Source organism: Syngnathoides biaculeatus, chromosome 18, assembly GCF_019802595.1.
Source record: "Syngnathoides biaculeatus isolate LvHL_M chromosome 18, ASM1980259v1, whole genome shotgun sequence".
NCBI classification, from domain to species: domain Eukaryota; kingdom Metazoa; phylum Chordata; class Actinopteri; order Syngnathiformes; family Syngnathidae; genus Syngnathoides; species Syngnathoides biaculeatus.
In genome coordinates this window covers 9,994,529-10,017,239 of record NC_084657.1, presented here as the reverse complement: position 1 = coordinate 10,017,239, position 22,711 = coordinate 9,994,529, and the positions used below count along the sequence as shown (strand labels likewise).

Genomic DNA, 22,711 nt, shown 5'->3' with positions numbered 1-22,711 from the left:
CCCCCCAAAAAAGGTAGATAATTACTGTTTTGATGTTTGAGCATGTGTAAGTTTTGTGAACACTGTATGTTTTGAGCTGTTTGTTGTAATTGTGACGCTTCCTTATCTGCAGTGCCGCCTGCATTTGTCTTACGGCCCAGGAACCAGGTGGCACCAATCGGCAGGACCGTCACTTTCCAGTGTGAGGCCACTGGCAACCCGCAGCCTGCTATCTTCTGGCAGAGGGAGGGCAGTGAGGTGAGAATGACCTTCACCTTTTCTGTCGACCAACATAAATACGTCTCATGCGTGTATTCTAACTCTCCGTGCAGAGTCTCTTGTTCTCAGCACCCCAGCCCTTCAGCCGAGTGTCTGTCTCCCAGCTGGGCAGTTTGACCATCACCGATGTTCAACGTTCCGATGGCGGCTTGTACAGCTGCCAGGCTCTCAGCATCGCCGGCAGCGTTATTACCAAAGCATTGTTGGAGGTTACTGACTGTGAGTGAGGAAAGATGATGTCATAGTCACGAGCTCTCCAGTTTTCATGGTTTTTCACCATAGCAATCCGCCCTGCTGCTGCACTTCTTACTGTTGAATGCATTCTCTATGTAAGGATCAAAAGTGGTCTTACCGTCAAAACAGTCAGTACGCCTCTCTTTATGGGCGTGACACTTTATGACTTACATTTCAATAGACAGCCGCATATTTGCGACCCCCCGTAAATACCACTATGACTTACTACCGCTAAAATAGTTTAAAATAAAACGACATTTGAAAAAAGGATACAAAGAAATAGTCTCTTTGAAATTAGGATAATAATCTTTGCCAAGGTCAAACTGCAAAGCTTAAACATTTGTCACCTGACATTTACTGCTACCTACACATTGTCCCGAAGTGATTACAGTTTTGAATTAAGCCAAAAGTGCCTCATTTTAATGATTAAGATGACGCAACACACCAAAGTACATCCTGATCTAATTTACATTTCTCTGGAAAGATGTGTTGATATTTCAAATTTATTAAATTACTGCAATGCCGTACTACTCCTAATAGTACTACTATTGCTACGACACATAATTCCATACAAGAAAAAAATCTTTGAGAGAGCTAAGGGGGGAAAAAAAGCAATTTAAATGTATTGCCCAAGTGATTACACACCACCAGCAATATCTACAGGCTCCCAATTAAATGACCCATGTGCTCACGTGTGCATGACTCTCTACGTTTGTATATATTTTAAATTAATGAGAGAGACTGCCTCGGGGTTTTCTTGATATTTACTGCTACTTTGGAGATAGAATGCATCTTTCACTCCTCATAGCACTGATGCAGTGGTTTTAAAAAGAAAATGAGGCATCTACACCGTGAAAGCTAGTAGAGGTAATGGGAATAAAAAAAAAAAATAAATAAATAAATTCCCACCCCATTTTGCTGTGATCTATTAGGACTTTACTGTCTCTCCATCCCGCTAGATATCTTTCATCCTGATTTGGATGGCCACATTTGTATGGAAATAACCGGTCGATATTACCTCTGGCAATTTTGAAGGCATGTTTCCATCAACTTATTTTGGTTAGTCTTATTTATTTAGAACCCCTGTCCTATTGTGCCGGGCTTTAAAATGTAAGACAGGGAGTGAAGAGGACTGCGTTATCTTTGTAACGCGCTTGAAGCCTCCACTATCACTACCCACTGTCGAATGAATGATTAGTTGCTCTGCTGGAGGGGATAAGTTGATTTATTTTTTCCTCCACGAGTTGCAGATCTCTCTATTGTTCTTTTGCTTCCTCTAAATATTTTTCATATCTCTTTTTTTTTAAACTCTCAGCATACATTGGATTCTAATTTTATTGGCATTTCCCTGTTTTACAACTATTATCCAAAGACTTTCATCTTTTATGTCTAAAAATTCAGCCATTTGATGTAATCAATACATATTTTTTTAAGTGGTTACTTTTTTAAGAGAAAAAAGGAATATTATTCCGATTTCAAGTGTTCAAGTGGACCTCAACTCTGGCACAAAAGCAGTTTATTAAATCAACGAGCAAGATGACCGCCAATACAAACCTAGATGGAAAAATCAAAAAAAGGTAGGACAAAAAAAAAGACAAAAAATTGGTGTAATCTAGATAAATATTCAATGATATAACCTAAAATAGATGGATGGTCTTATAACTAATCAAAATACAAAAATGCAAGCCGAAACTACACAAACTGGAGGAAAAAAAAACCCTCAAACGTAACTTACTGTAAGCAGGTAAACATTAAAACAGAAAACAGTGAACTCACCTGCCCCAGAATCACTCGGAACTAAAAACACACAAGATCTCGTCGCGAACGGAGGTGATCGATGGAATAGTCGGAGAGGAGCAAAGTGCCCCAAATACGTCACTGATTGTCATCAGCACCGATATTCTTGAGGCTGTTGTAAAAACAAACAAACAAACAAAAAGATACCCACAAGGGGTATACACAACACACAGTTCAACAAAATTGAGGTGTTCAAGTTCAAAATTTGATTGTCCTTCAGTGTGTGCGTGTGTATCGCGTTGCAACAAAATAAAATATTAATATTAAAATATTGTTCTTCAAAATGAATTAACTAGCATCAACTAATTGAGTGCCTTTTGTTGTGTCAACAATGGCTATTAAGAGTGGCTGTTGTGTGGAAAAAGTGGAAAACCTTTCCTCACTATTAAATGTGCAGAATTCTTTGAATAAGCATTCATGTCCTTGCTTGCTTTTCTTAATTATTTTTTTTTCCTAGCCGGCTCAGAACCGCCTCCCCCTGTAATTAGACAGGGCCCGGTCAATCAGACTGTTCCCGTGGACAGCACCGTGGTGTTGAGTTGCCATACGGCCGGCGTGCCACCTCCTTCGGTCCACTGGAAGAAAGATGGTGCGGCGTTGTCACCAGCGGACACACGCTTGTCCATAGCAGAAAGCGGCTCCCTTGAGATTCGCTACACGAAGGCAAGGCATCGAGTTGCGTATCATATGCTGACTTAGCCGAGATAACCGATATTTTTTTTGGTGACTATTGTATTTACACAGCTCGGAGATACAGGCTTCTATACTTGTGTGGCTTCCAATCCCAATGGAGAGGCCTCCTGGTCAGCACATCTACAAGTGGAGGGTATGGAAAGGTTGCATAAGGGCCGTTTTAGTTACCATTTAGTTGGGGAATTTATCTATACACAGACATATCTAAAACAGCTGGTACCCTTTCGTTAAAGAATGAAAAAGCCATAACGGTTCTGGGAGGATTTCATTTGGACACGTGAGAAAACAATAAATTTTGGGGGGGTGTGGGGGGGGTGTGATGTTCTGGGCAATCAAATGCATTTAAATGAAAAACTCAATTTTTAATGAGGTTTTCTGCATTTTGTGTTCGTCAGAGTTGGGGGTCGTGGTCCAGACCAGCCGACCTTCAGGCCCCGACCTGTTACCCGGGGCTCCAACTAAACCCGAAATAACTGACGTTAGCCCCACTTCGGTCACTCTCTCATGGAAAACCAGCCCCAGTGGGGGGGCAACACCCACCTCATATCTCATAGAGGCATTCAGGTGAGATGTGTAGATTATGCCCCATGTTGGCTAGGTCCTTGCATTCTCCATACACTATAAACATGTTTTTTTTATGCTATACAATTTGTCCTTACCACTTCTTCTATAGTTATAATTTAGGCAGCAGATGGGTGACCCTGGCCGAACATGTGAAGATGCAGACCTTTGTTGTGGGGAACCTGAAGCCGGGCACCGTTTACCTTTTTCTGATCAGGGCAGTCAACGCTTATGGCCTCAGTGACCCGAGCCCCATCTCAGATTCCATCCGAACACTCGGTCAGTTGGATCAATATTTACTTATTTCAAGCCTCTCCCAAGGAATGTGAGGGGCGAACCGATTGCCACATATTAATTTGGTACACAGAGCTCTTGTAACATTTTACTCAATGTCTCAGTAAATTTAATTTCTATTATATTAACATGAGCAGAAAATGAGTATTGAGGACCTTCAAGTATACGATTTGGAACTGATATAAAATTCAGCCAGTTTGACCATTCCGCTTCCATTTTCAGACTCTACAATTTGAGTTCACATCTGAACATAACTCCAGTGTTTTGTCTCATTTGTACCAAAAGACATCAGTTTTACAGCTGAGGGAACAGATCCTCATCACATCCAAAGGGAGTTGGGCGATGTGGTGATCCACCTAAACACACCCACGGTTGTGTCGCCCTCCGCGGTCCGTCTTAACTGGATGGTGAGTTGAACTGACGTATTTTCACACTGTTTGAGAATGAAGATGTACAGAAGGGTAGCAAAGAAAGCTTCTTTGGCTATTCTTTGACCTACAATGTGTTCAGTGTTGTCTTCCGTTGCTAGGGTTACTTTTTGATCAGGTCCTCATTTTTGAGCGTCATTCAGTGTGAATTAGCTTCTCCAAAATGACAAAAATCGAATAGGAGAGAGGAAAAAAAACATCACTGGGCAGAATAAGAAAAACCTTTCTGTTGCAAAGACAGCTAAAAAGAACATCAGGTAATAAGTAGTAAATCGAATCAATGAAAGGCATCTTGCAGTTCAACGACACATGAATGAAGCAATGAGGAAAATATGTGACGGCCAAAAGAAAAAGCAACAATGGTGACGAATATTAATTTTGTGAATAATTCAGGATCATTTATATTTATCTTGAAATTCTTCAGTCAACATCCCAATTTTCTATCACCATACATGTCTGTCTCTATGGTTTATAGTATAACACAGTATTTCATTTAAAAACACTATTGGTCACTATGTAAATATAAATATACTCAAAGGCATTCTTTGTAAGGTTATTCCTTATTTTAAGCCATCCTTGAGAAACTGTTGAGCTGTCTCAAAATTTTCAAGGCCTGTTCCTGACCAAATAGTGATTGCTTTCTGTATTTTACTCCTGTTCATTTGAGTAGACTATTCTTTCAGCAAAATACAAAAAGGTGAGTTCAACACAAACCCACAAAGCTCTATTGCCAGAAACGAGAATTAATTAGACTTGCAAATTCATCTGTGCGTGTGCTTGTCCATATTTTACTCTCCTTAAAAGCAACAAATGAATAGTGTTTGGGCCTTACCTTGACAGTCTCGGGAGATCCAATACATGAGGTTCATTAAAAAAATAATTGCCCTTTCATAGATCCTTTTAATTAATTTGGATTGATAGGTGTATTATTTGCAGTCTGTTCGCTGTGAAATAGAATTGACGGACTTTTTTCTTTTTTCTTTCTCTGCACCAGGTTGAAAAGCACTCGCTGTACATCCAAGGCTACAAGTTGTTGTACAGGCCCTCGGCTGAACACGGACAACCTGAGGGTCAGTGGAGTGCGCTGGACGTACGCGCTCCACATAAGGACGGAGTGGTGATCGGTCAGCTCAGGAGAGGTGCCATTTATGAGTTCAAAGTGCGTCCCTTTTTTGACGAGTTCCAGGGAGCCGACAGTGAAGTGAAGGTGATCAGAACGTTGGAAGAAGGTGCGTTTTCTCATTCTGTAGCGAAGGTCTCTCCCCTTAGCTGTCTTGTTATCGTAGCGGATCGATCTTTTATTTGTGGACTGGATACCTACGACACAATTAGAACTTGCTCTGTATACAGAGACACTTCATTAGGTGAACTTGCAACTTTTGGTATTAACTCAAACGGTGCATAAACATTTCTACCTTAGCAAATATGATGATGATTTTGAAGTGGCGCCTTTAATTTGGGAATATGTGAGGATAAAATGTGTATTATCTTGAACCGTGAATGGCATTTATTTGAATAATGTATGTTTACATACTGTATCTCTATCTGTCCCATGGCTGCAGCACCAAAACAAGCTCCCCGGGACGTTACAATCACAAAAGTTGATACCAATGGCACTGCAGTCCTCATATCGTGGAAACCGCCTCCAGTCCCGGAGGAGGCAGGAGTCATTCAGGATTACAAGGTATGAAAAGGATACCCAGCCTTTCGCTCCCCGGTGTCACACTTACATTCCATTTCAAGTCTAAACTCTGGCTTTGAGGTCCCACTGATGCCACTCGGTGCTGTCGGACGCGTCCCTAAGGCAATCGCTGTCATCGTCTTTTCCTCACCTTCTCCCCCTGACAGATCTGGTGTCTGGGTAATGAGAGTCGCTACCACATCAACCAGTCAGTCGACGGCTACACCTTCTCGCTGCTTGTTGCCGGTCTGACGCCGAGGATTCGCTACGGTGTAGAGGTCGCGGCAAGCAATGGTGCCGGACCTGGGGTCAAGAGCAAAACAGTGTTCTTTCAGTTTGGTAAGGGTCCTAATTTTCTATCCTAAGTTTGTCCTACAGACAAACTGTGATTAGACACTATATCGGTAATTTCTCATGTTTAATGCGTCCTAAGAATAATGCGCACCCCCAAACTTGACCTAAAAATCAGGAAAACCCTTCAACCGATTACAATGCGCATGGCCAATTTGCTGCTATCTGTATGCTCAAAATATTAGGAATGATCTGGACTTCTTTGTACTTTTATTGTTTGTACTTGTATTGTTTTTCAAAGAATTGTCTGTATCACAATCATGAATAATATGTGGCCGTAATACAGTATACATCTTGGAAAGGCTGCAAGACACGCTTGTCCTGGTCCCTGTAATTGTCAGATCAGAATTCCTCAACTACTGTAACTAAAATATATTCTCAATCATGGGATATCAATATTGTTGATAACACATATTACAGTTTTGAATAATTTAGCACTGTTTATCTTCAAGTGAAGAACGAGTACCCAGAATAAAACGGGTCCTGATGTTGGGGCTGAGGTTGGCTTCAAAAGAAGCATCTGACTCATCTCCAATCTGAAAAAGATCCACAGTAGCTACCTTTGCTGCATCGCTGTGGAAAACATCATTGATGACTTGGTCCAGTTCTGGTGCCTCCTGCATTCCATCATGAGCAGTGATCCCAGCAAGGCATCTTCAGTGCCATCCATGGTGTTTGTGAGGAAATACTTTGTGAATCCCAAGAGTTTTGGTTCCCTTTATTCCTCATTACTGTTAGCGCTTTGTGGCCGAAGCGTCACAGCACTTACGGTGCAGCCTCTTGCTCTCCATTTGGCTACAATCTGCAGCAGCTCTTCTACGGCGTCAGGTCGCTATCAAACCAACGAGAGCTCAATCTACGGAGATACGAGTGTAATGGGCAGATTAAAAAAAGTGAGTATTTTAATTGTGTGTGCCCTCTGTTTTTTTTTAAATGTGCTCATTCCGTTTCGACATTGTTTGAGCTCTCGTTGTTTTGAACAGTCGCGCTCCTTCAGGGGTTGCTCACATCCTCAGGAGGCTGCATAACTAACCCTTGTAGTCGACATTTTATATCTTAGTTTAAGTTAAAACTAACTCACGGGCAGCCGTTTCTGATGTTTGGCGGAGTAGCAACAAATATGCTACGCTAACAATCGTAAAATGGCAAACTGCATTTACAACTATACAATGTACTTTTCTTTTTAATTTTAATCTATACCTAAATATAATGCGCTGTCTTGACTTTTTGAAAATATTTTTGGAAAACTTTGCACATCATACATGAGAAATTACAGTATGCATAAAAGCATTTGCAGCACTATCACTCCTACAGAACATGGTCCGATTTTGAGGTGGTCGTCCCTATGCATCAGATTTGTATTTTTAATTTCTTCATCTATTCGAATGTCAGAGGTTTTTAGGGAGCTTGTTTTGTCTACTCAATGCTGAAAAATGAAAGGGCCTTCTGAAACTATTTCCACACAGTGGGAAGCATACTAGTGTCAAATGTCTTGCCATAACATCCCAGCTCATTTTTGGGTATTGGTTGACAGGCAGTCTTAGGGCGCACGCAAATGAGTGTTCATGTTCACATGGACACCAGTGGACAATTTAGAGTCTTCATTAAAGCCGGGGTAACCTCAGAATTGTGAGCAAGCTCATATTGATTCACTTTTTGAGTTCGGTGGGTGCGTGAATCTGGGTGGTCTTCACTCCCTATCCGGCCCCAATGCGTCACTGAGTACCATGCAGGCACATTTTACAATGCTAAACTCCATAATCAACAAAATGAGAATTCATATTTCAAGCATCATCAATTCAGTCAGCTTACTTGCCATTGACGGGGAATGACACGATCTTACTCTGAAATGTCTGTGGATGTTGCCCAATGTGGACTGTATGATGCTTCCTAGACTCTGCTGGTCAGATGATGGATCTCAGCGGGGCAAAGGACGCCCTCTCGCACATTTCCGACGTGGTGAAGCAGCCGGCATTTATCGCAGGCATTGGCGCCACCTGCTGGTTGGTCCTTATGATTTTCAGCGTGTGGCTGTATCGTCACCGTAAGAAGCGAAGTGGCCTCAGCAGCACGTACACCGGCATCCGCAAGGGTCTGTGATCTCCTCTTTTTTACATCGTTTGGCGTAATACTATAACTATATTTTCCAATTATTTAACCTTGGGGAATGACTCGTGTCTTCTTTTCCTTTCGGCTTGTCCCGTTCGGGGTCGGCAACAGCGTGTCGTCTTTTTCCATGTACATGGGGAATGACTGGTGTATAGTGTAAATATAAGTACCCACATTTTATCTACTTACATTAATGATATTTTTTCTTTTTTTTTGTCAAAGTGGAGTGAATGCCGCTTTCAAACGATTCTTTAGGCACAAAGACTTCAGACACAATTACAACTGGCTGCGCACATATAACGCAGACATTTAAAGGCTGACCTTTAGATGCTTTAACATGTCATTTTCTCACAGCTGTGTTTGGACACACAAGCTTGTCAAGCTGTCGTTACCTTTGCTTCAAGATCCCTGTTAAATTTCCCTTATCCATCACGCCTCCGTTTAACCTTTTCACATGTTTATGACAGATACTGACAATTTATAGGATGCTTTTAAAATCTTCGATGACCCATCATATTGATGGTGGGCACGCAGCACGGCATAGATGAGTAGCTGTTGCTCTTGTTTGCCATAGAATTGCATGAACTAAAACTCTTTTTATGTGTCCATACAGTGCCGTCTTTCACATTTACACCAACAGGTAAGTACAATTTAGTTACCTCGCTTGTGTGGATCTTTGTTGTTCAAGACAATTACATATATAGGACTATAATAGACTCTGGCCAAAAGTATTGAGACTTAAATTTCAAGAAGTCAAAATTTGTGTTTGCTCTCGTCTCTCATTTGCTGCTCCAACAACTCCCAATCTTCTGAGAAGACTTTCAAAATGCTTTTGTGTGGTCAGAGGTCACTGATGTAGGAAGTGAGAGAGGGCCTGACCCAAAATCTTTGATTTAGTTCATCCAAAAGGTTTGGAGGATTGGGCTTTCCTTTCTCCATTTAGGATTTTTTACTTTACGTTGAAAGAAACAAGTGTCCTGAAATTGTCCACACTTAAAAAGTTTCCATGTTTGTCTTTCTGCTTTTATCGATGCAATGTCTAATTATAATAAGTTATCAAAAATAGATGTAAGGCACAAATGTTCTTCAGATTCAATTGTGGCATTAAAATAAAACATTGAAAGCATGTCTGCTGCCTCCACGACGATTGAGGCAACCTAGTCAGACGTTATACCCTAACTCAAGTTGGTATAAACTTTCGACTTTTGCCGTCTGTCAGTTTTGTTCTTTGCCCCCGGCACTTCCTGTTTGTGACAGCTCATCAAAAATGAATGTTTTCTGCCTTATTTTGCAGTTGCATATCAAAGAGGAGAATCTGTGTGCAGCGCTGGCAGGCAAGTGGTATTTTGGTTCTTTTGCAATGGAATTGCAGCTGCATTGTAGAAACACTGGGAGGCGTTGTCTACCTGTTGTAAATGTTGAGCGTTGTGTGCTCTCATTTGATCTGTGAGTAGAGCAGGTTTTGAGTGATGGCCCTCTCCTTGTTGCAGACCTGGCTTTCTCGGCATGGCTGAACCCATGAACCCGCTCTGGATGCCAGACAATTGGCCAAATTCATGTGCCAATCAAAAGGAGTGCGGCATCAACTGCTGCAATAATGCCAACGGCACCAGTGACAGTAACATGACAACATACAGCCGACCAGGTTAGTGCACGTCACGTCTCTGACATACCATCAAAACAGCTCGTTACTTGGCCTTTTCATTTTTATTTTAATACTGCTGTTATTTGTTCTCTTCAGCCGATTGCATCGCTAACTACGGAAAGCACCCAGATAACAAACATGGCTCGGAGACAGCTATTTATACCGACGTGAATCTCGGCGAGAAGCTCAATGAGATCAAAAAGTTCAACAATTCCAACTTGTGCTATGCAAGTCCAGGAGGAGATTCATCAGATGCATATGAGCCAATCCCATATGCTACCACCCAGCTTATCCAGGCCAGTATTAAAAACAAGGCTCATACCTTGGAGTCAATTGACGTGCCCTGCTGGAATCAGCCTCCAAACCCTCCTCCGCTGCCAAGAGAGATGGCCACACAGATGCACTACAACATCATTGAGCAAAATGTTCTAAATAAAGGTAAAGTAGGATCCAATCAGACTGCGAGGGTAAAATAAGATGTTAGATATTTTAACACTACTCTTTCTTCAGATCATCCGCAAGTAAATGAAGGCTTAGTCCATCACAAAACCATCGCCCGCAACCATAGCCAAGATCACAGCATGGGAGGCTCGCATTACAGCTCAGACAGGGGGAGCAACAGCACCTCAGGTAACGCTCAGGGCCTCACTTGTCACACCTTCACTAGTTTGAAACCAGTCAAGCCCAAGGCCGCAGAACTTTGACTCTTCTACTAATTTCTTAGGAAGTCAAAATCAAAAGAAAGGACCACGGGGCATGAAGACTCCAAAACATACTGCTGTTAGCTGGGGAGATGCTCTTTCGCCTCCTCACGCTATTGCCTGGAACGGTGATGAGTACAGCCTCCCCATGGAGAAGAGGTGCGCTTGAATTTTAATTATCAACAAATGCCTCGTTCGGATCTGCCTGCTGCCCTTTCGAAATGCAACGACCGTTTCTCGAGCCCAGTTGTGGTCAAGATAAGAATACTGGAGTAAAACAAGCGTGCAAGACATGTCTCTATGTATGCTCTCCATTGAATAGTACATTCAAATAAATCTGGATTTAAAAAGTAAATGAACTCGGGTTTTACCAGTCAACAGGACAACTATTTTCACTTCACTTTTGCCACCACCAAATCAGGAATTTAATTCACAATTCGGCGTTGTGTAATGATTTGAAATTAATATAATTGTTTGTTTTTTTATCTAATTCGCTGTAATGTCTTTTTTTCTCAGTTTTGATGCAGAACGGAGAACAGATGGCTGCCCGACTCCACCAATTCGAGGGGCAGAGTCATCTTCCTCCGACGTGTCTTACAGTCACCAAAGTACGACACATCCACAGGGAATCACCATGAGCAACGGTCTGCAAGATGGAACCAAGCACCCCAGGTAACCATTTTCATCAAACCTACAGCATAAACTATTTCAGACATATTTAATACAGCCTGTAAAGAGTCTAAGGAGTATCAATACAAAACATATAAACAATTCTGCCACTGCATAATTGTGGTAATCTTTGATAGATCGTGTTTTTCTTTTTTGTTTATTGTGGTTGTAGAACTGCAATGGATACTGTTGCTAATAATTTTGTTTTGGAAAAACCTCATGGGGAGAAAGTGCACATGTACTTAATTACAGCAGGTGCTGTTCAGTGCTTGAATTATGAATGTTCTCTGAAGCTACCAAAATGGACGGCCACCATTTCCCTTTCTCTCCCAAAACTCAGCTCCACCCCCATGTACAAGGACGCTGACGAGCAAGACGAGGACGCAGGGGAGGAGACAGCGCACGATCAAAACCACCTCCATCTGCACCAAACCCAACAGCACAAACAAAAGTTACCTCACCACTCCCCGCACAAGCTGCTCTTCCACAGGCTGGAACAGACCCCCGCCTCCAGCACGGGGGAGCTGGATAGATCGGTCACAGGGTCCATGGTTAACAGCTGGGGCTCTGCATCTGAGGATAACTTATCATCAGGCAGGTCCAGTGTCGTAAGCACCTCAGACGGATCATTCTTCACGGATGGAGATTTCAGCCAGGCAGAAGGCTTGCGTATGTGCAGATACCCAGAGGAGTCAGGTGAGGTGACGTCACGGCGCTCAAAAGTATTTTAGCCAGATGGCTTTTTGCAGGAATAAGACAACACGTCAAAACAAACATGGCTTTGTCACTTACCCTGGCGGTTGTGGGTTTGGCATTCAATCCCCTCCTTCCTTGGCACAATGAAGAAGTACCTTTGAGCAAGATAGTGTTGGCCCATCTCTTTAATACAAAGATAAGAATTAATAAGGATTATGATTACATTCATTTATCGGAAATATTGAACAACGTATACAAGAAAACTGAATAGTTCATATAGCTTGGGTGGCTTGATGATGAATAAGACCAGGAAAATCAAGTAGGTGCACAGTGAACTCCCCAGAAGGACACCGCCATCTACTGGCCTGGCATGCGTACTCGGGCATTTACAGAATAAGTCAACAAAAGATCTTTTTAGAATCTTAACAACAGCTTGACATACATTTCTAAGACGATATGTACTTTACATTGTAAATAATCTGAAAGTGTCTTTATTTCTTTTCATTTCAAATCTCAGGTGAGCGACCCAGCAGTCCCATGTCTACAGACAGCAACATGAGTCCTGCAATGATGCAGAAAAGGCCCAGAAAGTGCAAGCAGAATCAATGTCTACAACCGAGCTACCATCCCAAAGATGCCTTCAGTGACGGTAAAACATGAAGTTGATACAAGGATGTGCTCCAACAAATATTACATGAGATCTAAATATTTGGATTTGTGGGTGTTCTCCTCTGTCCCCCATCCCCCCTCTCTGCTCCAGACTTGTTCATGCCTCTGAATTTCCCCGGTCAGTTATCCCACAGCGACTTGAGAGTAAGGGGGGCCACGTTACCCCGGATGGGTTCTGGAGAAGCCCGGGGCCGAAGAGGCAGCACCGGGACTCACCGAGTCAGAGAGGCTCCATTTGAAGAGGGCGAGAGCCAAGACATACACGAGATTCTACCCAGGGGGAAAGCAGGCAGCAAAAGCAAACAGCACTCAGGTACTGGGGAGATTGTGTTGTGTTGTTCCCTTTGCAATGTGTGCATTTGATAGATTTCTGACCCCTAAATGCTTCATTTTGATGTGGATTAGAACGTGGGGTCATTCTTCTGTACACTTCTCCGTCTCTCCCATCAGGTCCAGCTCAAAGTGAGGCCAATGACTCCAAAGTATCCATCTTTATGGCGTCTGAAGACGTGAGGATCAAACACGCAGTACAAATGCAGTCTGCAGGAGTAGATGAGGTAAGCTGGGAGGTAAAATAGACAAAACCGTCAAAGATATTATAGAGATAATGTACAATGTACTGTACAACAGTGAATCCAGATCCATTTGGCAAAGAGAGGTGAGCTGATGGGATCCTGATGGGATCCTGGGAGCCTCCATTTTCAGACTTCATGACAACAATATAACATCCAACATCCATAACATCCAATCCACCTTATAGTACAGTGAAACATCTGCTGTCAAATGCAATTAGTTCCTTGACTGTTTGTTATCAGAAACATTTATAAACTGAGGTCATGTTTCCCACTGAAATGAATGGAAATGCACTAAGGCCGTTCCAGCACCCAAAATAATGTATTTTGCATCAGTGCAAGGTTCTGAGGCTCCACTGTGTATCCGTAACATGTCATTATCGCCACCAAATAAATACAACTGCTAATTAGAAAAAAATAAAAATAATGTGAAGTAAAAAGTACACAGCTATTTCACATCCAGACTAAAGTAAATACTACTTTGTATATTTGCAACACACCTGAGGTTTTCTCTCTCTTTTTTTAATAGTTCCTGAGAAGTTGAGAATCTTTGACACCTTGAACATCTTACAGCTGCTTCACTGGAGGACATTGGGGTGCAGGTGGACTACACAGAAAAGAAAAGTACTGCACAATAAATGCTCTTTTTCTATCCCTAATTTCTCACTCAGTGTTGGTTTAAAAAAAAAAAAAGTGCTCATGTTTCGTATGTTTGTGAACTATATTTTGGCGGAGCGTCTGCCACGGGCCTGGACAAAAGGCTCACCCTGTGACATAAGATAAATGCACATGGCTGATGTGAGTCTCTACGAAAATATTGTACATGATGAGAATTTCTCATGTGTTCTAAAATGCTCGTGTCATTTCCAGACATCTTGTAAATTCGTTTACTGCCACAGAAGTGCTTCAAATTGAAATTTGATGTGACAGTGTTCATGTTTTATAAGTGATGTACACCTTGTCCTTGTATGGTTTGTTCTACTTTGGTTAGAAAAGCACAATCACTTGTTATCATCATTATTATTATTATTACTACTATTGTATGCATTCTGTGGAACTGTGTAAATCACTTGATAAATTAACTTTATTCTGAGAAAATGAATGTTGATCTCAATTTTACATTTCAAGCTGCTGTGAGTCAGAAGTGAAATATCTGTTTTGTGTAATTTGTGCATGCGCCTTCTCCTCGTGGAGATATTACTTAAGGATATTTACTTTATCATGAGAAAATCCTACTCCTGGACTGTTTTTGTTTTATTTCTATTTTTTTTTAAATCCACCAGAGTTCTGTTCTCTTTTGTTCCTCTTTACCAGACCTTGGCCATAACTTCTTAAAATTAAATCACCTGTCTCGATTTTCCTATTAATCTCATGGCAACCTAAATGGATTCATAAAACAGTTTGCCAGTAAATTGATTTAATTCCATTAGCTTGGGATATCAGAAAGGTTACCCTCAGTATATGATACAATCACTGTAGTCCATGACAGTAATACAGCACTAATTGAAATATCAGAGTGCATCCAAACGACATCACAATATTCATTTTTGTAAAATAAATAAGTAAATAAATAGAAGTGCCCCAAAAATTCATTTCGACCAAAATAGAAGAATCCCCGTTAAGATGGGAGTAGCTCACAATCCCTACAACTGACTATATTTCACTATTAACTACTTGTACATCTTACCATACACGAAAGCAGCATGATCAACAAAACCTATGATGATCATGCAACGTTTCCATTTAATCTCTCTCTACAAATTACATAACAAGAGCCAGTGACATAATTATAATTTTTGTCTGGAGGTTATTTCCAATAAGTTTTTACCAAATTGTATTAAATGTTTCCTGTATTTTATTTTGCTGCTGATGCTAAAGAAAGATGCAACTCACATAATGGAAGTGCTTCATGGCAAAACGAGCTTGCTGTTTTTTCAAGAACATGAATGTAATCACTCTGGGATTTCTATATTTTGACAGTGATGTAGCTGAGGCCAGAGGTCAACTAGTTCTATGACTTGTTTTTATCAGCTTCCATCCAATCTCAGTTATAACTGGGGTCAAAGGTCACATTTTGTTTTTCTACCACCAATTATCAGCAGATGCTCCCGACTCTTAATCAGTGTTTGCTTCAATGACATACTTGTCTGCAGCCGTTTTGTACTTTTGTAGTCTTCCTTTACCAGTCATGTGCAAAATCTTCAAGTCATTAAGTTTATTTATTTTATGCTTCAGATCGCAGTATTGAAAGCTTCTGAATTATAAACAGTAGGAGGAAAGAGAACATTTCAATCGTATGGAAAATATTGAGTTAATTTCTTACTGCAGTACTGTACTGTACTATTCTGATTTTTTTTTTACATTTAATTAAAAAAACGTTCATTCTATCTGTTTACAAATTAAATTGAATTTCCAAATGACACCGTTGTTTGTGGTTGATAACATTTTACAGTATATCATTTCTCCTGAGCTGTAAAAATGGGATCTAAAGTAACTCTAAACTAAAACTCACTTTCCTGTGTGGAGGTTGCAACAATCCTCCCACCCACCCCCCACACACATACTTGCGTTGGTTTTCTCCAGCTTCATCACGGATTCCGAAAACATGGATGGTATGTTGATTGAAGACTCTTCTTAATTGCCCATGTAGGAATATGAATGTGTATACAGTATTTCTTTTGTTATTTTCCTGCAATCGTATGGTTAGCAGTCCAGGGTTCACGCCGCCTCTCGGCCAAAAATACCTGAGAAAAGCTCTGGCCCACCCGCGACGCGAATGAAGCCGGGAAAATGGATGGATGGCAATTTTTTTTGGCTTTGTTGAGATCCACTCGACATTACCCTGAGCCAAAACAGCGAAAGGCAGTGTATTTATTGGAACCCCGCCCTTATCATTCAAAAAGGCCTGAATCTTCTATCCTCCTGAAAATCCCTGGCAACGCAGACAGAATAAAAATTTCGCCTTGGCTGCAGTTCAACTTCAGTACACAATTGGCAAGCAGGGTTGTTTTTTACCTTCAAATCTTCCACGGACTCCTCACAAGGCGTTTAAAAGAAATGTGATTTAACGACTTCAATAATAAAGACAATAGTTTTGTTTTTGTTTTTCTTCGAGTGAAAACTTTGTCCACCAACAAAGTGAAGGTGGACTTTTATCCACTTGATCCAAAACAGATGAAAGAAAAAGTTGAAAGAGCAAAAATCTCTCAAAAAACTGACATCAGGATACCACCGGAGAGACAGGCTGGTGAGTAGGAGGATGAGGAAAGCTTTAAAGAGGAACACAAAATAAAGCTACGCTATGAGCGAAAAAACAAATGGCCATGTAGAAGGAACATAGGAGGGTGCACAAAAAGTAAACATACGAGGCATGAAGTTCATGTTTAAGTAACTTTATTGTCAGATGTGTTATACATACATGACATCCAACAGACCTGAAATAGCGTTCCTCTCACACCTGCAGTGCTATAGTAGACAAATAAATATATACAGTAAACAAAGATGTTTGATATTGATATTATGAGCAGCAATGTACACAGTTGAGTATTATGGAAAGTGTATTCAATTAAATACATTTATCAACAGTGTAGCGGAATAATTAGTTGGGTAATGTACAGAGTGCTGCAAGGGCAAGACAAATACTGTGCTTAAAGTGGTCTTGAGTCAATGTTGTTGGGCGCCAGGGGGGAATAACAATAATGGGGGAAAAGCAGAGAGGCAAATGAGCATCCTGACTGCCTGGTGGAAGAAACTATCTTTGAGTTTGTTGGTTTTGGCCCAAAGGCTCTGCAGTCTCCTCCCTGATGGCAGCAATATGAAGTGCCAGTGGGATGGGTGAGTGGTGTCCAACCAAACAAATAAGAAAAAAAGGGACAAGATTACACATTCTCCAATCCTGAAAATTTGATCCAAGTCAATAATTCATCAGAAATAAGGGCTACCAATGAAAGAATATAGAAAGACACTTTTAAATTTACTATTTTAATTCATCCAAAGACACCACTGCCATTCAAAAGAAATGTTGAGAACAATAAAAAACCTGACACTTGTATGAAGCTTAAGAGTTATGAGTTTTTGAGAGGCTAAGTGATGAAGCTGGAATGTAAAACTTCTAATTGACTGAAGGTTTGTTTGAGGAAGATTAGTTTCTGTTCAAGCAGACAGTTGGTGAGGAATTAAGACGTGTCGGAGATAATCAATGTGCTTCGTGAGACAGAGCTTGCAGCAGCAGTTGTAAATTTAAATTTGTTTAAGGAGATATATGGCTGTCTGTCACTGAGTGGGAAGCAGGGAAGGGTGCATCGTTTCATGCCAAGAGGACTTGGAACCAAACAATATTGTCAGCTTAGATTTCCCAAAAGCAGTGCATTCTTATAAATTAAAAAAAAAAAAACGTACACAATACCTTTTTTAAATATCAATAAAAATACAGTGCTACAAAACAATAAAACAACAATGTTATCATATTAAAAACAGAGCATTGGATTTTTGTACAGATGCACATTTTGATGGGAAAAACAACAACATGCTCGCTTGTGCACATGATAAACCGAGAGCTGCTTTTGTCCCCCCAGGAATGAATTTAAAAATTCTCTACTGTCACACAATGCCAGCAGGAAGTTGTTTGGCATGCTTTTCATTTTAGGATGTCAAAACTTTGAAAAGAAAACTGTTTGGGAAGTGGTGCAGAAACTAAATGCTCTCAGTAGGCTAAACAACAACACTAGACAATGCAATAAAACACACAACTGTAGGATGGCTGTTCAGTTCAAAGATTATAATCCAAATCGTGTGGTATGAACAAAGATGCTCTGTTGTCTTACACTTGCTCTGACTTCACGCAGATGTGCTTTTTTAATCAGTGAGATGAACAAAAGTATTATTATGACAAATCTTATCCTATCAAATACAATTATTAGGGAACTTGATGGTGTAAACAAGGATATTTTCCCAATACCAAACACTTCTTCCCTAATGCTTTTAGATAGTGACAATATATAAATCTAAAATAGGAAGAGCCGGATTTTTTGGAAAAAACCTTTGTTTAGAATGATTGGACTGACATTTTTCGATAGCTCTTAATCACCACAATCAGCAACATGAGTGGATTTTTTTTTTCCACAATTTGCTCCAGAACTCCACAGTGAGTGCACAGTTTCATGATGCAACGGAAAGGCAGCAGACCTATCAGAGCGAAGAAGATGAAAATAAATTGGTCACTGAGGGAGCTAGAAGCCAGGAGACCACGGCCTTTAGCGTCCCCTCAGGAGCAGCGCTGCAGTCTCATGTTGTTTGCGTCACACTATCTAATAGCCTACTAGTACTAGTAATAACCAAAATGTCATGAGTCACAATTCAGTCAGTTGTACACTATGGAATCATACTGTCAAAATGACTGTACACAATCGCATATTGGGATCAGTACACAAAATGATAATACATATGCAGCAATGAGACATTTTGTCTTTTCTGGGTAAGATCTGCCACGGGTGTGGTGAGAGAAAGCAAGGAAGATGAGCCCAAAAATGTGGAGGAGGGAGGCAAGGCAGAAGTGCAGGAGTCTCAAAACGATATTTCATTCTCAAGAAAAGGTACCTAAACAAAGTAACAAAGAAAAACTTCAATAAATCTTCAACTGGAATCAAAACATGACTGCTGTGACACTGACATGAACAAACAATGGACCGGGAAGAACTGAAAGAAACAAGGGAGCTAAATTTACACAGACGAGCTGAATGTCCTGATATGCGTGTGTGTGATTGTGGACTTCAACAAATGCCTGGTCGGGGCAAGAATGAAATGAATAGTATCATAATAATAAAAGCCTTATTCATGTTTCAAGTTGTGCCTCGTAGTTATCGGACCTAATTTCGGTATCTTTGGACTTTGGCTTTTTGAAACGTGTTTTTTGTGCTTCTGTTTTTTTGGATTGCTCACTTGTGTATGACCTCGGCCATAATTAAACTACCCTGCATTTGGCTCCTACTCAGACACACAATAGTGATACACTGTATGGTCTGAAAGTGAGTGGCTGGAAAAGAAAGAGTATAATACATCATTTTATTTTCATTATTTGCAGGTCTTTTACAAGGCTAAATATGATATTAGAAAATATGAGGAACTCTTCACAAAATGATCCAGTGCAAGCTACATCACAGGACACAACTACCCCAGCCAATTATAAACATTTCAAGTTAATACGTCTGGTAGCTGGATTTAGAAATTAGTTTATGATGTTGTCTTTGCAAAGGTCAAATCTTTAGATTTCATTTTTGAATCTCATTGGACATAGGGTACAGTAAGGAGCTATATAAAATCATTTTTTTTATCATTCCCACTGCAGGTGGAGCACAGTGACTGATGGTGCTCATCCATCCATTCATTTTCTGAGCCGCTTATCCTCCCGGGAGAGCTGGAGCCAATCCCGGGTGTCAACGGGCAGGAAGCGGGGTCCACCCTGCACTGGTTTCCAGCCAGTCGCAGTCGCACTCACAATCACACCTAGGGGCAATTTAGAGTCTCCAATGAATGCATGATTTTGAAATGTGGGGGGCAAACGGGAGTGCCCGGAGAAAACTCGCGGAAGCACAAGGAGGACATGCAAACTCCACACAGGCAGGGCCAGGATTTGAACCCCGGACTTTAGAAATGTGAGGCCAACGCTCTAACCAGGTGTTCCGCCGTTCCACCTGATTGTGTTCAATCTACTTTAATTCCCCTTAACCATCTGGGATTGCTTCTTGCAATCATTCAACACGGAGTTTCAATAAGCTACAGTATTTTCTTTTTCCTCATATGTATAATGTGAATGTGTAATATAAAATATGAATACAAAACATCACCAATTGTCTTCATGTCTTCTCCCATTGACACTTTAACTTTGTGGTTTTAACAGTGTCTTATTTTCCACTCACCTCACATGTACTACAGTCATGTAAATTAGGAGAATCTACAGTACGCTTATCCCACTTAGTGCCCGAAGTGTCACCAGGAAAACCAAATGGTCAGCCCAGGGAAAGAAAAAAAAAGATACTTGAAGCATGTTCTCGCGCCACTTCTCCAAAATGCAACTGAATTGGATCGAAAGCACGAGAGCGGTGTAGGCGCTAATTCCCACCTTTTGCACAATTTCTGCAGACAATCCTAATCTCGGCCGAGCAGTCTCAAGAAACACTTGTTGGCATCCTTTCACAGATAGCCTCAAGCTAACCAAAGCAAATCTCTCCTGGCTCATGTATAAAGGGAAACAATGTGATTTTTCAACCATGTCACAGCATAGGTGCCGGACAGAGTTCATGAGACAGCCGAGGCTAAATCGCGTTTTAGGATATCTTTATATAGTTATACAGTCCGGCAGTCAGAGCCGAGAACAGGCGAGGCTGTGCAAAATCACATTCATTGTGATGCCTTTTACAAAGTGACCGTCTGATGATGCATTTGAAATTCTACTATAGCACTTGCATTTGTCAGCCTTGTGGATGAATTTTTCATAAGCTGCTTTTAAGGAATGAAATAAGAGCAGATCAATAAAGTCAGACCAAAGCGGCACAGTAATTAGAACTGCATATAATAACATCCACTGGCTTTCAACCAGACATCCCTGAATTACTTTGAATAAAAGATCAGTCATGAGTTTTGCTTCAGATTGACACTAAATAAAATTACACAGTGGAACTTGCACACATATATGCATATGCAATTCCTCCAAGGAATGTCAAACAGTTTTGGATGCGGGGTGGCATTAAGGAAGGAAACATTGCTCATTTTCACATACACATTTTATTTTGCATCAAAGGATTGAAAGTTGGCCCGACTGCGTGTGAATTCCTGAGGACAAACCGGTCTGGCAGGTGAAGATTCCTCGGTGGGAAAGCCGTTATCAGAAATAACAATCCAAAACCAAAACACTAAAATGTGGCATGTCAACAAAGTAAAAAAAAAAAAAAAAATGTTTTTCAAATAGAAACTTCCGAATCTGTAAGCATTAATCGTCTTTGTGAGACTATAGTACACATTGAGTGTGGGAGCAGATTTTCAATTGTTTATGTGATATTAGCCATCCATATAATAGCAAATAAATCATCATATAATATCAAAGCACAACGTGATCTTAAGGTAATTTGGTTGCAAACTGGACAAATGTTAGACCTTGTTCATTGACCTTCAAACTGGAAGATTCTTTTGTACACAATTCTACTAACTCCTACATTGGAACCCAAATTCTCAAATGCCTTAACGCTTATAAAATCTAAAGTTATGCCAACATTTTAGGTGTGAAAACATGCTGTAGGTCTTTTTAGAACCGTCATAAAACAAGATGTCAGCCTATAATATCACACAACACATCGTCTTGCCTGGCTCAAACCTCAAACCCTTTTTTTTTTTTTTTTTTTTTGGCCTTGTCAAATTTTTAGTAGGTTTTCTAAAAAGAAGGACTATTGAGTTTAATGCTGGATGTACTTGTATCACAGTTATGAATACTAAAATTTTACCAAAAACATTGCTTGTACAAATAATTTAACTTTTATGATGATGATGACTGACAGCAAACCAAATTCCAAACATAATTTCAATGGGAAACAATTGGATATTGACATTGGATGCCTGGATTTAAAAGGTTTCCGCAGTATTTAGAAGATCGTTAAAAGTTATTGTGGTTTTGTATTTTGAGTATTGCACTGTTACCATATCATTGTATGCAATTGAAAATGAATTCCCAAAAGAAATAAATATATTTACCGTATATTATATTACCATATTTTCAAGGAATGGAAGCGAAGTGACACAATACAGAACCTATTTATTCTTGCTTTCGCTATCACTGGTGATGTGTCTCTTTGTTACCACTAAAGTGGAACTCTTTGCAAGGAGTCATTGTTAGTACTGTATAATGCATAATACAACTTACAGCAAATAGTACACAACTGAGTTTCTTGGCTTATTAGAACCACATTATCACCTGTGTTGCTCCCTTTCAAACGCTCAATATGTGGGAAGCTTTGGAAACAACTACCGCACAGCCCAGAAAGTATTCCCATATGATTCTCATTCTTCAACTTTGCTGACAATGCGTTTGTGCTTATTTTCACCAAAACGCTCTGTGCAAAATACAACAATACAGTAGATTCATCAAGATTAGCAAATGTTTTGAGCGTCAATGAAAAAAAAAAAAGATTCACTGTAATCAAGCACAAAAGAGACAATATTAAGGTCGCTTCCATAGCAAAGCAAAAGAAAACCATACATAGACATACAAAATGTATTTACACATTATGCAAGTCCTTTTTTTAAAAATTTGAGTCATTTTGTTGTGATTTTTCGTCTTCCTCTCCTCTTTGTGAATTGTTGTACAC

The 22,711-nt window shown here is 40.4% G+C and overlaps 1 protein-coding gene across 4 annotated transcripts in view; it reads left to right on the top strand.

The window, feature by feature from the left end:
- LOC133491942 (roundabout homolog 1-like) overlaps positions 1–15,726 on the top strand; it is a 61,734-nt gene extending 46,008 nt beyond the window's left edge. For 2 of the 4 annotated variants that reach the window (XM_061803700.1, XM_061803699.1), the window contains exons 7-29: positions 113–237; positions 312–477; positions 2,747–2,952; positions 3,034–3,115; positions 3,378–3,546; positions 3,656–3,822; positions 4,123–4,244; positions 5,260–5,494; positions 5,828–5,949; positions 6,114–6,285; positions 8,192–8,389; positions 9,020–9,046; positions 9,701–9,740; positions 9,897–10,051; positions 10,148–10,489; positions 10,562–10,681; positions 10,776–10,911; positions 11,269–11,424; positions 11,762–12,122; positions 12,640–12,766; positions 12,878–13,099; positions 13,237–13,343; positions 13,888–15,726. In XM_061803700.1, coding sequence (XP_061659684.1) covers positions 113–237; positions 312–477; positions 2,747–2,952; positions 3,034–3,115; positions 3,378–3,546; positions 3,656–3,822; positions 4,123–4,244; positions 5,260–5,494; positions 5,828–5,949; positions 6,114–6,285; positions 8,192–8,389; positions 9,020–9,046; positions 9,701–9,740; positions 9,897–10,051; positions 10,148–10,489; positions 10,562–10,681; positions 10,776–10,911; positions 11,269–11,424; positions 11,762–12,122; positions 12,640–12,766; positions 12,878–13,099; positions 13,237–13,343; positions 13,888–13,902 — 3,572 coding nt within the window. In that variant the 3' untranslated portion in view covers positions 13,903–15,726. The remainder of the gene's footprint in view (positions 1–112; positions 238–311; positions 478–2,746; positions 2,953–3,033; positions 3,116–3,377; positions 3,547–3,655; positions 3,823–4,122; positions 4,245–5,259; positions 5,495–5,827; positions 5,950–6,113; positions 6,286–8,191; positions 8,390–9,019; positions 9,047–9,700; positions 9,741–9,896; positions 10,052–10,147; positions 10,490–10,561; positions 10,682–10,775; positions 10,912–11,268; positions 11,425–11,761; positions 12,123–12,639; positions 12,767–12,877; positions 13,100–13,236; positions 13,344–13,887) is intronic. The other 2 variants (XM_061803702.1, XM_061803701.1) reach the window with 1 other exon arrangement.
- The last annotated feature ends 6,985 nt before the right edge of the window (positions 15,727–22,711 follow it).